Source organism: Ptychodera flava, chromosome 4, assembly GCF_041260155.1.
Source record: "Ptychodera flava strain L36383 chromosome 4, AS_Pfla_20210202, whole genome shotgun sequence".
NCBI classification, from domain to species: Eukaryota; Metazoa; Hemichordata; class Enteropneusta; family Ptychoderidae; genus Ptychodera; species Ptychodera flava.
In genome coordinates, this window is record NC_091931.1 from 1056905 (window position 1) to 1070001 (window position 13097).

Genomic DNA, 13097 nt, shown 5'->3' on the forward strand with positions numbered 1-13097 from the left:
AGTATAATAATTGTACCTCTATATCATCATGATCATTATGATTGTATTTCTATATCATTATTATCATAAATTTCTGTACATGACATTAACAGGCAAGTTGAACACAGTCAAAAGAATATCTGATTTACTAGGGACCACATAACCAGTGGTCTTTAATTACATTTTACCAACATTTAAAGTTACTGTAATACCGGTAACGATGAAAATAGAAGAAACCATTAGAGCTGAAACACAAATTTTCTCCAGCCTCCCTTAGTACAAAGCATTGGTTATTTGGCCAAGCATTTTGGTATGCATTAAGATAATCCAAATCAGTCAGAAAGTTCCTGATATTATTGGCAGGTATATGGATTAAATTGTCGTGACATTATGCCAATTCTCTAGATAATTGAAACTAACTATATGAATCAATCATTGTTTAGTTTCACAGGGCTTTTCATTCTGTATGCCCTATTAGTATATAATCATTACAATGAGTTGAAAAACACAGAAAATAAATAATCATGTCAATTTTTTTGTACTGAGCAAAATTTTCATTCAAGTTATAAAATGATCATCTTTCGATAGGAAGTACTTAAAGTAATAAATAATTCAAATAAGTAGTGTCTCTTAATGTAACTTCTCGATTTACTGATAATGTAATTAATTAAAATAAGTTGACGTCAATTTGAAAAATTAAAGAAAATTATTTTAATGATCATCATATAGGATTTATGCACATGAGGAATCGTTCAAAAATAGGTAAAAATATTTAGCAATGTTAGTAAAAAATTCCAATCTCTCTTTACGATAGTGTATTACATTTCAAGTTTCAAGTATTACATGTAGAAGAATGTAGGCATTTCCTATAAAATCTTTTACAATTAGCCCTGTTGCACAATGTAGATTGTATTAAACTTTGAATATACCTTTCCTTGGACTTTTTAAATATTTAAGATCACTAATTCATATTCCAATTGGAAAAAGGAAATGACATGGTTGACTTATTTGGCTAATGCAAATAAGAACTTTTTTATTGCTGTAAGATATATTTGAAAACATTGCCTAAACTAAAAACACAAAAATGATCTTACATAGCCATTACAATGTCAGTATCTCTTAAATCACTTTCGTAAATAGATTATCATCATTTGGGTAAATTAGCTGTCTTATGCACAACTTCATTAAACTTGGGGTATGTAATTTCTATGACCCTACTAATATTCACAATGGAGAAATAGTTCTAATGATCTCGCTTGTTTTTTAACATTATATATAGTCATTATAGGTCAAAGAAAGGGAAAAGTAAAGTGGTAGGAGGGGCACATTGCAGTTATGTAAAATGAGGAATCTTAAATGATATGATGCATTGCCTACACACAAAACAAATACATTAAATGATCAAATTGCTTGAATAAAATGTCATTTTGCTCAATATATTTTTAAGAAATCTATTAACAGCAACAATTTTGTTCTCAATACTGAGTTTTACATTTATTCAAATTATGCACTGTCTCACCTCTTCCTCTTAGAGTTTACTAGTCATTTTGTTTGTCGTTCTGGGACTCTTCCGAAATATAGAGTGGAAACATACGGTAAACTACTTTTTGTGTAGATTAAATCTAATTTTTAAGTGAAATCCATTTGAAAGTGAAACACAGTGGCAGCCATACTTGATTTATGCACATTAGGAATATTTCTTGGGCGATAAAATATATTCAAAAATATTGCCTGGACAAAAATTAAGATAAATGCATATATTTCTTGAACATAATGTCGCGTTTTCTCAATTCAATATGCATACAGTATGAATGTATTGCACCCATTATCGTTTACGTCTATACAAATTAGGTAATGTTATACCTCTTAGATTGTATTGGACTTTAGTCATTCTAGGACCTCTCTAAAATACACAGAGAAAAAATAATGCTACTGCTCTCAGAAGTAACTTAAAATAGTTATTAATTAGGGATATACAAAGAAAAGCGAAGTCTTGTGGCGGCCATATTGGAATTATGCAAATTAGGAATATTTCTATGATGACAAAATATTTCCATCAACATTGCCTAAATCAAAAACAAGGCAAATAAGCCAAAACCTGCAGATGTCATCTTTAGCCAAATATTTAAGTAGAAATATTTTATCAGCACCTAGTTTGTAACCATAATCTTTTTACATTTATGCAAATTAGGCATTGTTTACATTTCTAGATTGTACTAGGCTTTTAGTATACCATTGTAGGACCTCTTTGAAATACACAGTGAATAAAATATTCTATTGCTGTCAGACGTAGCTTGAAAATAGTTATTAATTAGAGAAAAACAAAGAAAAGTGAAGTGTTGTGGCGGCCATATTGGATTTATGCAAATGAGGAATGTTTCTATGGCGACAAATAATTCCATCAACATTGCCTAGACCAAAAACGAGGCAAATAAGCCAAACACCTGCATAACATATCATATTTAGCCAATTATTTTTAGCAGAAACATTCCATCAGCACCTAGTTTGTAACCATAATCATTTTACATCTATTCAAATTAGGCACTGTTTACAATTCTAGATTGTACTAGGCTCTCAGTATGTTATTCTAGGACTTCTCTAAAATACAAATTGAAAAAATTATTCTATTGCTATCAGTAGTAGCTTAAAAATAGTTATTAATTAGAGAAAAACAAAGGAAAGTGTAGTGTTCTGGCGGCCATATTGGATTTATGCAAATGAGGAATATTTCTATGGCGACAAAATATATCCATCAACATTGCCTAGACCAAAAACGAGGCAAATAAGCCAAAAAACCTGTATCAAAATCATGTTTAGCCACATATTTTAAGTAAAAACCAACTATCAGCAACAATTTTATACCCATGAGCCCCCTTTACATTTATGCAAATTAGGCACTGTTGCACCCCTTAGATTTTATTATACTTTTAGTATGTTATTTCTAGGACCTTTCCAAAATGCATGGCGAAGAAATAATTTCTGTTGCAATTAGTCCTAGGTTTACCCCTTTTTTGGCTTAGATTGACTGGACTAAAAGAACAAACTCAGGATTTACACAACAATTACAATAAAGTTAGATAAAGTTAAACTTTTGAAGTGCAACTTTGGAATTAATTGAGTTGTGACATGAATGATTCAAGATGGGTTGTTTTGTCGGACTGTTATGCATTTCAATTGTGCAGGAGCAATGACATGATCAGGTCAAAGTAAGTGAATTTGGTATGATTGACAGTTGACATCTTTCACTATCGTTTCAGTGCTCCCTGGAGGTGAATGCCATAGGCTATAATTGGTTATTAATTATGGTCAGCCCTTCAGAAATCTGTGGAGAGAAAAAGGGAAATACATGTCAAAAAATATGCAAATATATGCAAATCAACTAATCATCAAACTTTAAAAAAGATATTCAAAAAAATATTGCCAAATGTAAGTATGACGACTCGTAGCATGCTCATTAAAGTGCAGTGGTCGTCGCGCTGCGCGTGCGCGATTTTTTTGTTGATAAACATGAATTTTTGTAAACATAAGTCTTCTCAACTTCAATCTGAGTGAGATGGGAGCGGTCCCCAACTTTGTTAACGCCTTTGTAAGACTCAACATCATGCAATAGTAAAATATTAAGATTGGAAACGAACTTCATTGGTGTATTTCTATTTATAAACTTATGTAAGGCTACGCACATTGAGACACTACACTCGGCACATTATGTCGCTGAGTTTACTGCATGCAGTCACAGTGAACAAATGGGTTTGATCGCGCGCGGTCACGCTGGTTGTACACAATGCTATGTACAGTACAGTAAAAATACATCCCTAAAATGATCAACATTGGATATATATGTAGACTAGCAACAAGCACAACGCCTAACACAAAAATTACACTTAAGAGCATGATCGGCAAGCCAGAGCAGGGCACGGGAGATGCTGTTGCTTCAATAAGGGAGACGGTCACCGCGTTGACGTACACGGATATAAGAGAATCCGGTCCCACAACCTACCGGCCCCACGACGACTTGGCCCACAACCAACTGTTGATCACCATTTCTAACTTCTTCTAGTAATACGTGGCAAGAAATAGTCAAATGACAGGAAACAATATACAAAACGAGCGGGTTTTCGCGGCATTTGGCAGGAAAATTGCACGGTATAGCTACACATAGGGACGTATCGAGAGATCCTGTGCACGGTCATGGCAGTGATCCAACGGCTAGCCGGCTAGCTTGTGTTGGCCTATCGGTGCTCCGGAAACTTGGTTGTACCTCCTGATTGCCGGGTAGGTCTGAATTCCCTTTCAAATGAGTTAACCCCCACATAACAAGAAGACCGATGAAAGGTCCTTCGCTTGACTTGATACCTGTGCTCGGAATTCTCGTTTGTAACCCCCAACAGGGTAAACTTCGTAGTGGAGTTGGATTCTCCACAGCCGAGTGTAGCCACAGGCGGCCCAAAAACTATTTCATTTACATCTCTATCTTTGCAATGTTGACCAACCCTTGATAAGTCCACGGATTAGCATTAGTTGTGTTGACTAATTAATTACAACATGTGTGTATGAGAGATATACGTCCTTGTAATGGGGTGTAAAATAAATAAACAGTCACAGAGGCTAGGTTAGGTTATATAACCATTTATTTTATTTACTCCGATCAGTCAGAGCATGAAGAAAAGGAGAGAAAATGATAGAGGAAACAGTGAGAAAAAACTCAGTAATACTTTTTGGGCCGCCTGTGGTGTAGCGCGCCATATAGGCCTACCCGGTTCTCTTGACACGGACGTTCATGCAGACCACGGAACATATGCTTCTTGCTGCAGCGGGCATCGCTCTGCCAGCTGTAGATTTCTATAGCTTGCGTTATTGTCAATTGTACTCCTGTTGGGCCTCTTGAAATGAAAGCTCTCGTTCTTGCTAGCGATGTCGTAGACTACAGCCCGGCCATTGATAGTCTGTTTGCATATACACGCGTACAGTGTTTAGCTCCATGGCTCGAGTGATAACAGTAGCCGAGCCCCATTCAACTGATTCAAGAAAATCATGATCAAATGTGATCTCGATCCAGCGTATAATTACTAGATTTGGTAAATTGGTATGCTTGTGACAGATCAGCCGCCATTTTAACAAGCGGCGGCAATATCGCAAACATTAGGCCTACAATCAACCTGTAACGTATAGTGCGGCATTCTTGGATATGTTGACAACAGGGGGGACCCCTTAAGGAGCATGTGCAGAGCGACGACCACTGCATTTAAAGCAAAAGCATATATGTTAAATGAAACTTGGATCAAATTCACTCCATTCAGTTTTGTTCATGGCCTAATTGAGCTAATTATTATGAGATACTCATAAACTTCAAGCATGACTTAAAGTAAGTATAGCTGCTGAAGCTTAGAAGTCATATCAAATTAAGTTACAAATATCACATTCATTTTCAACATATAGCCCAAGTACAGAATTTCATTATGTACAAGTTTTAAATCAGAGTTACATGGTCATCATAAATGTATTAGTAAATATAACCAATGTACTCCAAGAAGTCCAATCAAATGCATTTTGATACACTGCCTTATTAAAGTTTCATTAAATATGCAAATGATCTATTGATTAAAATGTCATAGATATGAACCTTTTACTGCAACTAACACTAGATATGATCAGCAAAAGGCAAAGGACCAATTTAAATCGATGCACTGAATATTGATATATAGCCTAATTACAGACATTAATTAAACATGAAAATGAGCTTGACATAAGAATCTCACTCTTCGTGAACCGTGTGTTTTGAACGCTACAAATGAAAAATGAAAGCCAAGAAAACAGAGAATTAAGGGCTGTACTATTTACATTTGTGTACACGTAAATTCCGAATCTGTTGAAGTATAGAATTAGTGAAATCATTGTGTGTTGTTGTTATTGTCAGGCCCGACACCGTTATGCCAAATTTAGCAGGACAACACTCACTAGACGAGTATTATTGCAATATTGTATCATATTGTTGCACCAAAATCGATCCATTCTGATGCTAGAATCTGCATGCTGAAGCTGAACTGAACGGGACATTGCAAGTTTAATGTAAATATAGCCTACTAATAAATATAGTCATCGTGCAAATAAGCGGAAAATGCTTCTTAAAGACACGATCATCGTTTTGAAAAAGAACAACACATACCGACACGATCATCGTGTAGATAAGAAAAACAAACAGATAATCCACACGATGATCGTGTCTATAAGAAGTATTTTCCGCTTATTTGCACGATCATAGTGCAAATAGGCGGAAATTTCTTCTTATAGACACGATCATCGTGCAAATAAGCGGTTTTTCTTACTTATTTGCACGATCATTTTGCTTTTCCTGAAACGTCCTTTTTATAGTTTTTTACATCTCAAGACTTTAATTATCATCTCAATTAGAAAATTTGAATATTGAATATGAGAAAATAAGTTTCTTAAAAAAAAATATGGGCGTACTCGGTCTGGTCATGGAGTTAGGAAGGTTTGCATGTTTGGGTGACTATGTCCGCGACTCAATGGCGACTCTATCCTTACGGCGTGCAAACCCCTAAATTACATTTAAATATTAAAGCTAAAATGCAAAAAAAAAGTACGCGCGACGTTTCAAACTTGACGGCCATCTTTTATCCTGGAAATGTCGCAAACGAGTGATGGTGAGTTCCATACATCGGCTGTGTACGTACTGTGGCGCTTTGCTTGTGGGGTTTGTTAGTTTGACTCAAATTACTGGCAGTGGATCCGCGGAGATGTCAAATGCAATGAATTTAGCGAGAAAATAGAAAAAATGGGAAAGGAGTGTAAAAGAGCGAGAAGGGAAAAATTACAAAGTAACTGACAGAAAATAAAGAGGGGTAGAAAACATGTGGTTCCGACCGGGATTCGAACGTGCGTCTCCTGAGATTTGGCTTCCATCGTTCATACATGATCCTTCTGCGTTCACGATGTGCCACCGGGTTATCGATACATCCGGAGGAGAAAATAAGCGATATAAATAAAAGAAGTATTGTTGTCTCTTTCAAGCTGCGATTTTGTTTGTTATGCTCTCTAATTCAATTTTTTGGCAGTTTGAGCCTCGAAAACGTGAAATATTGAGATCGCGAACACGATTTAATTGGTGGTTTATTATAAAACTGTAGTGGATTTTAGCAAGCGATGCCAGCAATTCAATTGTCATTGAACAGGTGGACCTAAGGCTAAATTATGGAGAACACACTTTTTGTCACACGAGGAAACTTTATTTCAACTCGAAAGCCGTACATTTGAGACCACTTGATAACGCAAAATGGTGACATAAGTGTACAATTTGCATTTGATCGCAAATTATCATGATCGTGTCGCTAAGTTGCTTTTTATTCTTGCTTACCGACACGATCATCGTGTCGATAGCTACAACGCGACATGCGACCTGCGACTTCAAAACTGCGTCCTGCGTCCTGCGTGTTTGTCAAACTGCAACCTGCGACTTCCGAGTGCTCTGGCCCAGCTGCCACCTGCGAGTTTGAAACTGCGACCTGCGAGATCACGACCTGATGATGATTTTAGGTTTTTGGTGTTTATTGAGAGTATGAAAAGCAGTCACAAGTAATATCAGTGATAGGTGGTGTCATTCTAGGAAAGAGATGAGCTTCGATGACACAGCTGTGTTGGCCTACGTGTTGTTCGGTTGCTTTCCAAGTCCGGTTTCAAAGGGACAATGCTCAACTGATCACCGATTTTCATGAATAAAATTTGTTTTGATAGGCCTACTTCAACAAGCATGTTGTTATATATGTTGTTTCCTAAAGTGGTGGCTATTTCACAGATTGAAATCACAGGCGTACGGAATGTTTCCTAGATCGTTGTCGGATGGGAAGTGACTGACACTGTACCGTGAGGCCGAAGGCCGAAGCTCGGTACTGTATAAGAATGTATTCTTATACAGTACCGAGGTTCGGCCTTCGGCCTCACAGTACAGTGTCAGTTACTTCCCATCCGACGACGATCTAGGAAACATTCCGTACGCCTGTGATTGAAATGACCTTGTTTAGCCTAAAGAAGTATTCTGTGGTTGTTGTACTTCGATTCGGTGACCATGCACCCCACCCAGCCTTAATGCAAGATTAATCGAACGTGGCTAAAACAACAGGAAATGTCCGGGGAAATGTCCAGTCTCATCGCAAGCACAGTTCGCCGCACGAATTACGCAACTAGAACACAAGCGAACAAATGAAGAAACAAAGAAAGCACTAGTCTTCACAACGAAAACTATAGCAACAATATATATAAGAACACAAGCTATAATTAAACAGCAATGTGCAAAAACTGGGAACACATAGACAAGGACGAAACACTATAGCCCGAATGAAATATTTCCACAACAACCGATCATCGCATACAAAAGAAAAGATTAGCGATATACTGGTGGTACAGGCATTTGGAACAAGGCAAGAAACAAATATACACAAAACGATCCAAACATAATATTCTAGTTTCCCTGCTAGAAAAACAAGAGATCAACATTATAGACACAATATATAACCAGATATGAACTGAAAATGCTCACGTGTTTAATTATATGTTGCAGTTATGTATAAATTTGAACCTTTGCCACATGTTTGCAACTTCATTGAAAGTGTTATGATCAACATAATGAATACTATTCACCACAGATTAATTTTAAATCCAAGTATATATCCCCAATCAGCCAAGTTCATTAAAATATGCAAATTAGGAATTGACTGAAATGTTCTCATTAAATATGCAAATTATGAATAGGCTGAAGTAAAAATGTTAAATGACTTTCAATAATCTCGTATCATAGTATCTTTAATGTACAAAGCAGTTCGTCAACTTTGGTCTAGTCAAGACAGATAAATATCCTTAATTAGGAAAAATCATTAAATTTGCAAAAATTTGGAATCGGCTAAAGTGCTGTATCATAGTATCTTTAATGTACATAGCAAGTTTTGTCAAATTTGGTCTAGTCAATACAGATAAATATCCCTAATTAGGAAAGTTCATTATATATGCAAATTAGGAATTGGCTGAAGTTAAAAAGTTTCATGACTTTTAATAACGTTGTTTTATAGTATCTTCAATATATGTTGCACGATTCATCAACTTCGGTCAAATCAATTCAGATATATATCCCTAAATAGTGAAGTTCATTAAATATGGAAATAAGGAATTGGCTGAAGTAAAACTGCTTAATGACTTTCAACAATGTTATATCACAGTATCTTCAATGTACATCGCAAGTTTCATCAATTTTGGTAAAGTCCATTCAGATTTATATACCTAATTAGGAAAGTTCATTAAATATGTAAATAAGGAATCGGCTGAAGCAGAACTGCTTAATGACTTTCAACGATGTTATATCGTAGTATCTTCAATGTACATAGCAAGTTTCATCAATTTTGGTAAAGTCCATCCAGATTTATATATCTAATTAGGAAAGTTTATAAAATATGCAAATAAGTATTTGGCTGAAGTGAAAATGCTTAATGACTTTCAACAATGTTATATCATAGTATCTTCAATATACATAGCAAGTTTCATCAATTTTGGTCAAGTCAATTCAAATAAATATCCCTAATTTCAAAAGTTCATTAAATATGCAAATTAAGAGTTTGATGAAGTAAAAATGCTTAATGACTTTCAATAATGTTTAATCATAGTATCTTCAATATACATACCGAGTTTTGTCAATTTTGATCAAGTCAAATCAGATATATATCCCTAATTAGGAAAGTTCATTAAATATGCAAATTATCCATTATCTTTTATGTCACCCCTTAATATCTTTCACAGCTGATATATCTTGGTAAGATCAACATTTGTAGCAAATCTCATCAAATTGTGTGCAGTCATTGTCAATATATATCCGTTTTTTCTAAAATCATTAATTATGCAAATGAGCAAAAAGTAAGCAAGCCACACCTACCAAAAACTAAGCAGTTCTTGCCATTTGCAAACTGAATCTATGTACCAGATTTGATTTCGATCTGATGAGCCATTTTTGAGATATTGAGCACACAGACAGACAGACAGACAGATAGACAGACAGACAGACAGACAGACATCGCTGCGACATATGCTCACGTGTGTCAACACGTGAGCAAAAAATAAGAAAGAGATATACATAGGCGACTGAGGAAGAGACCGAACTGGTTTCGAAACGTGGGGTCAAAGGATCACGGTTGTCTAAGACACACTCGACTACGCCCACGTCTCGCCATGGCTTATTTAAAATTAACGGCTCGTTTGTTTATTTTCACACTAACAGCCAAAACACAACTCAGACACTAAACACACCAAAGCACAGACAAGACGAGATGGCTGATGTCACACTCCAAACAGTGGCGGCGCTCTCACTTCCGTTTCACTTCTGCTCCAGACGCTGTACAAACGAGTGCGCATAGTTATGCGCATTCTTTGATAATGGTTCGTCGATTAGACACAAGAGGGGTGGCCGCAACGTTGATTTCTGTACGCACTAGCAAAAACGGAGGCTTACGGACTCCTAAACCACTAAACTTTCCAGGGTAAAAACTACTCAATATTTAATATACACATACAAAGAAATATTTGGTACATTTTAATAAATGTGTGGATTCATTTTGCGGAAAAGACAGTTGTGTACATTCGTCCCTCCGTTTTGCAGCCTCAATTTTTTGGGCGACACACCCCCAGTTTTATGGACCCTCCGGTTTCAAATTAAAAGTTCCGGTCCTAAAATTTTTCCAAATTGTAGATAATTAATTGACACAATGACATTTTCTTGCCCGAAAAAAACTTCGCATGCCCGAGTATGTTTCTATGCTCCTAAAGTCGATGGTGCGTCCCTTAACGACAGTTTAGTACGACTGTTTTGCGTATTGATCTAGTAGCCCCCACGAAATACAGATTTATCGTAGAATCCGCTGTAAAATAAATGCAGTTGTTGAGTAATAGGCTGTTCAGACGGTTTTGGCTGTGTAAATATCAATAAACGTCCCGAACGGCAGCGATACCACTCCGTTGTTGTGCCGAGTAGTAAGATGACCTTTTGGGTCACAGCTAAAGGTCATTGTCCCCGATAATGCAACTGAAATCTGATATACAATGCCAACCCAAAGTCCTAGAAAATCATTTTAAAAAGTACCATACCCTTTTACTGACACCTCACAACATCGTGGAGTACAAAAAGGGAGATTTGGTATCGCACGATGCCGAGAGACTGGGTTTGACGTGTAAATACGTCCTCCCGGGAAAGGCAGCACGTTTGCGAAAATAATTTACATAACAATAGCAAGTTCACGGCGCGAAATCTAAATTAAGTATGACGGCGTCACTAGCAACAACATTAACACAAAATCAAATAGAAAGGTTACGGCGCGAAATCTAAACTAAGCATGACGGCATCACTAGCAACAAGATTAATCACGAAATCAAATTTTGAAATCATTTACCAAGAAGGAGCCATAGTCAGTGCATCGCCAAATCTGACAATGGAAAAGATATGCGCTTTATCACCACTTACACGGTCTCAATACAAAGATTTGTGTAGTGGGGAGCATCGTCGGGTCTTTGGCAGACATGCCTTATTTGCTGCAGTGAAAGAGGGCCAACTGTTATGCAGAACTCACTATGACAAATGCCGGAGAAGCAAGATCTGCATATATCCATCAACATCTGGTCACTCAACCACCTTAAGGTCCTGTCCTCTTAAGGTTTTGGTTGAGTTAAGGCAGCAGGGTTTGAATTCTATCGGTAGCATGATCTGTCTGAGTTGTTTGCAAAGAGTTGAACACCAGGTAAGGAATTCAATAGTATGGGACTAAATGATAGTTTTAAAAAAACAGCATATTTTTGACATTTTACTTTTTCAGTATCTAAAACATCCACAGCAGAGTTAATATTTATTTCAGTTGTTCAAAGTGAAAATATTAAACCAGTCATACTTTTAAAATATTGATGACTTATGTTTTTTTTTGTAATTTCATTTTATCTCACTTGTAACAGGGAGGAATTCAAGCTCCATTTCAACATTCTTTGCCTGACTCGACTTTTGAAGAAATGGAGTCTCTTCATAATGTAAGTATCAAAATGATACAGAATTTGTAACAATAGGCTGTTCTATATGTTGGAGGAGAGGGGTGCATGGAGAATGCCCTTGAGTGACAGACATCCAGTCCACATTCAAGTTTAAGGATATATGAACAGTAAAATTGAAAGTATTGTCATTTCTCTAAATTCTCAATTTTATAAGTATAAGATGTGAAATTAAATATGGGATCTGCTCGTTTGTGAAATACATCAGTTATGATAAAAAGGCTGAGTCAACATTTTTTCACCAATGCTTTTTCTATAGACAAAATCATTCAATGCTTTTATCAAAAAATTGAGCACGGTGACCATACAATGCTATTTGATCTCTATGATTTATTTCTTTTGACTGAGCTATGTGCAAATTTTCATAAAAATGACTATAGCAGTTCTTTTCCCAGCAATACTCAATGTAATCCTATGAAAAGAGACATATTCCATGTGTTTATAGTGCTGGTACATCCTTAATGACAGTGATATTGTGCAAAAAATGGAAATCTGAGAATGTGATATAGATATTTACTGTGTACAATAACTATGAACACATCTTCTGGGGATTTTATACTTACTTTAAAAAAAATTGTAATTCTATGGGAAAATTGTGATTTAAAATGTTTTATCAATGGGGTTTCAACTTAAATGGGAAAAAACTACATATTTGGGTCATTATGTTTCTTTTGATAAAAAGAGAAAAAAAATTCTGCTCCCTGAAATATGGTTTATACCGTAGTTTAATTGATTGGAGTGCATTATATCCATGAATAGGGTGGGAGTTGAACTGTGACAACTAGGGAATGGAACAGTTTTAATGAACAGAACAATAGAACAACAGAAGTTAAGGGGAAGGTTACCCAGCAATCTCTTTCATCAATAAATAATCTATGAAAAACTGGTGTGAAATCAGCCTTTGTTATTAACTTTTACTTACTGATAGCATGATGGCACGAATTTGAAAACCATTGGTTATAGGACTGCGTTGGAAGTGATGCAAGAGCTAGCACTGCACTGACACTTGTAGGGCTTCTCCAGCTGTAGACTATGGG

At 36.1% G+C, this 13097-nt stretch overlaps 1 protein-coding gene across 1 annotated transcript in view; it reads right to left on the bottom strand.

Moving 5' to 3' along the window:
* Positions 1-3088: 3088 nt before the first annotated feature.
* LOC139130342 (NADH dehydrogenase [ubiquinone] 1 subunit C2-like) overlaps positions 3089-13097 on the bottom strand; it is a 69920-nt gene continuing 59911 nt past the window's right edge. Inside the window, exon 3 of the mRNA XM_070696111.1 lies at positions 3089-3301. Within this exon, the coding sequence (XP_070552212.1) occupies positions 3294-3301 (8 nt within the window). The 3' untranslated portion in view covers positions 3089-3293. The remainder of the gene's footprint in view (positions 3302-13097) is intronic.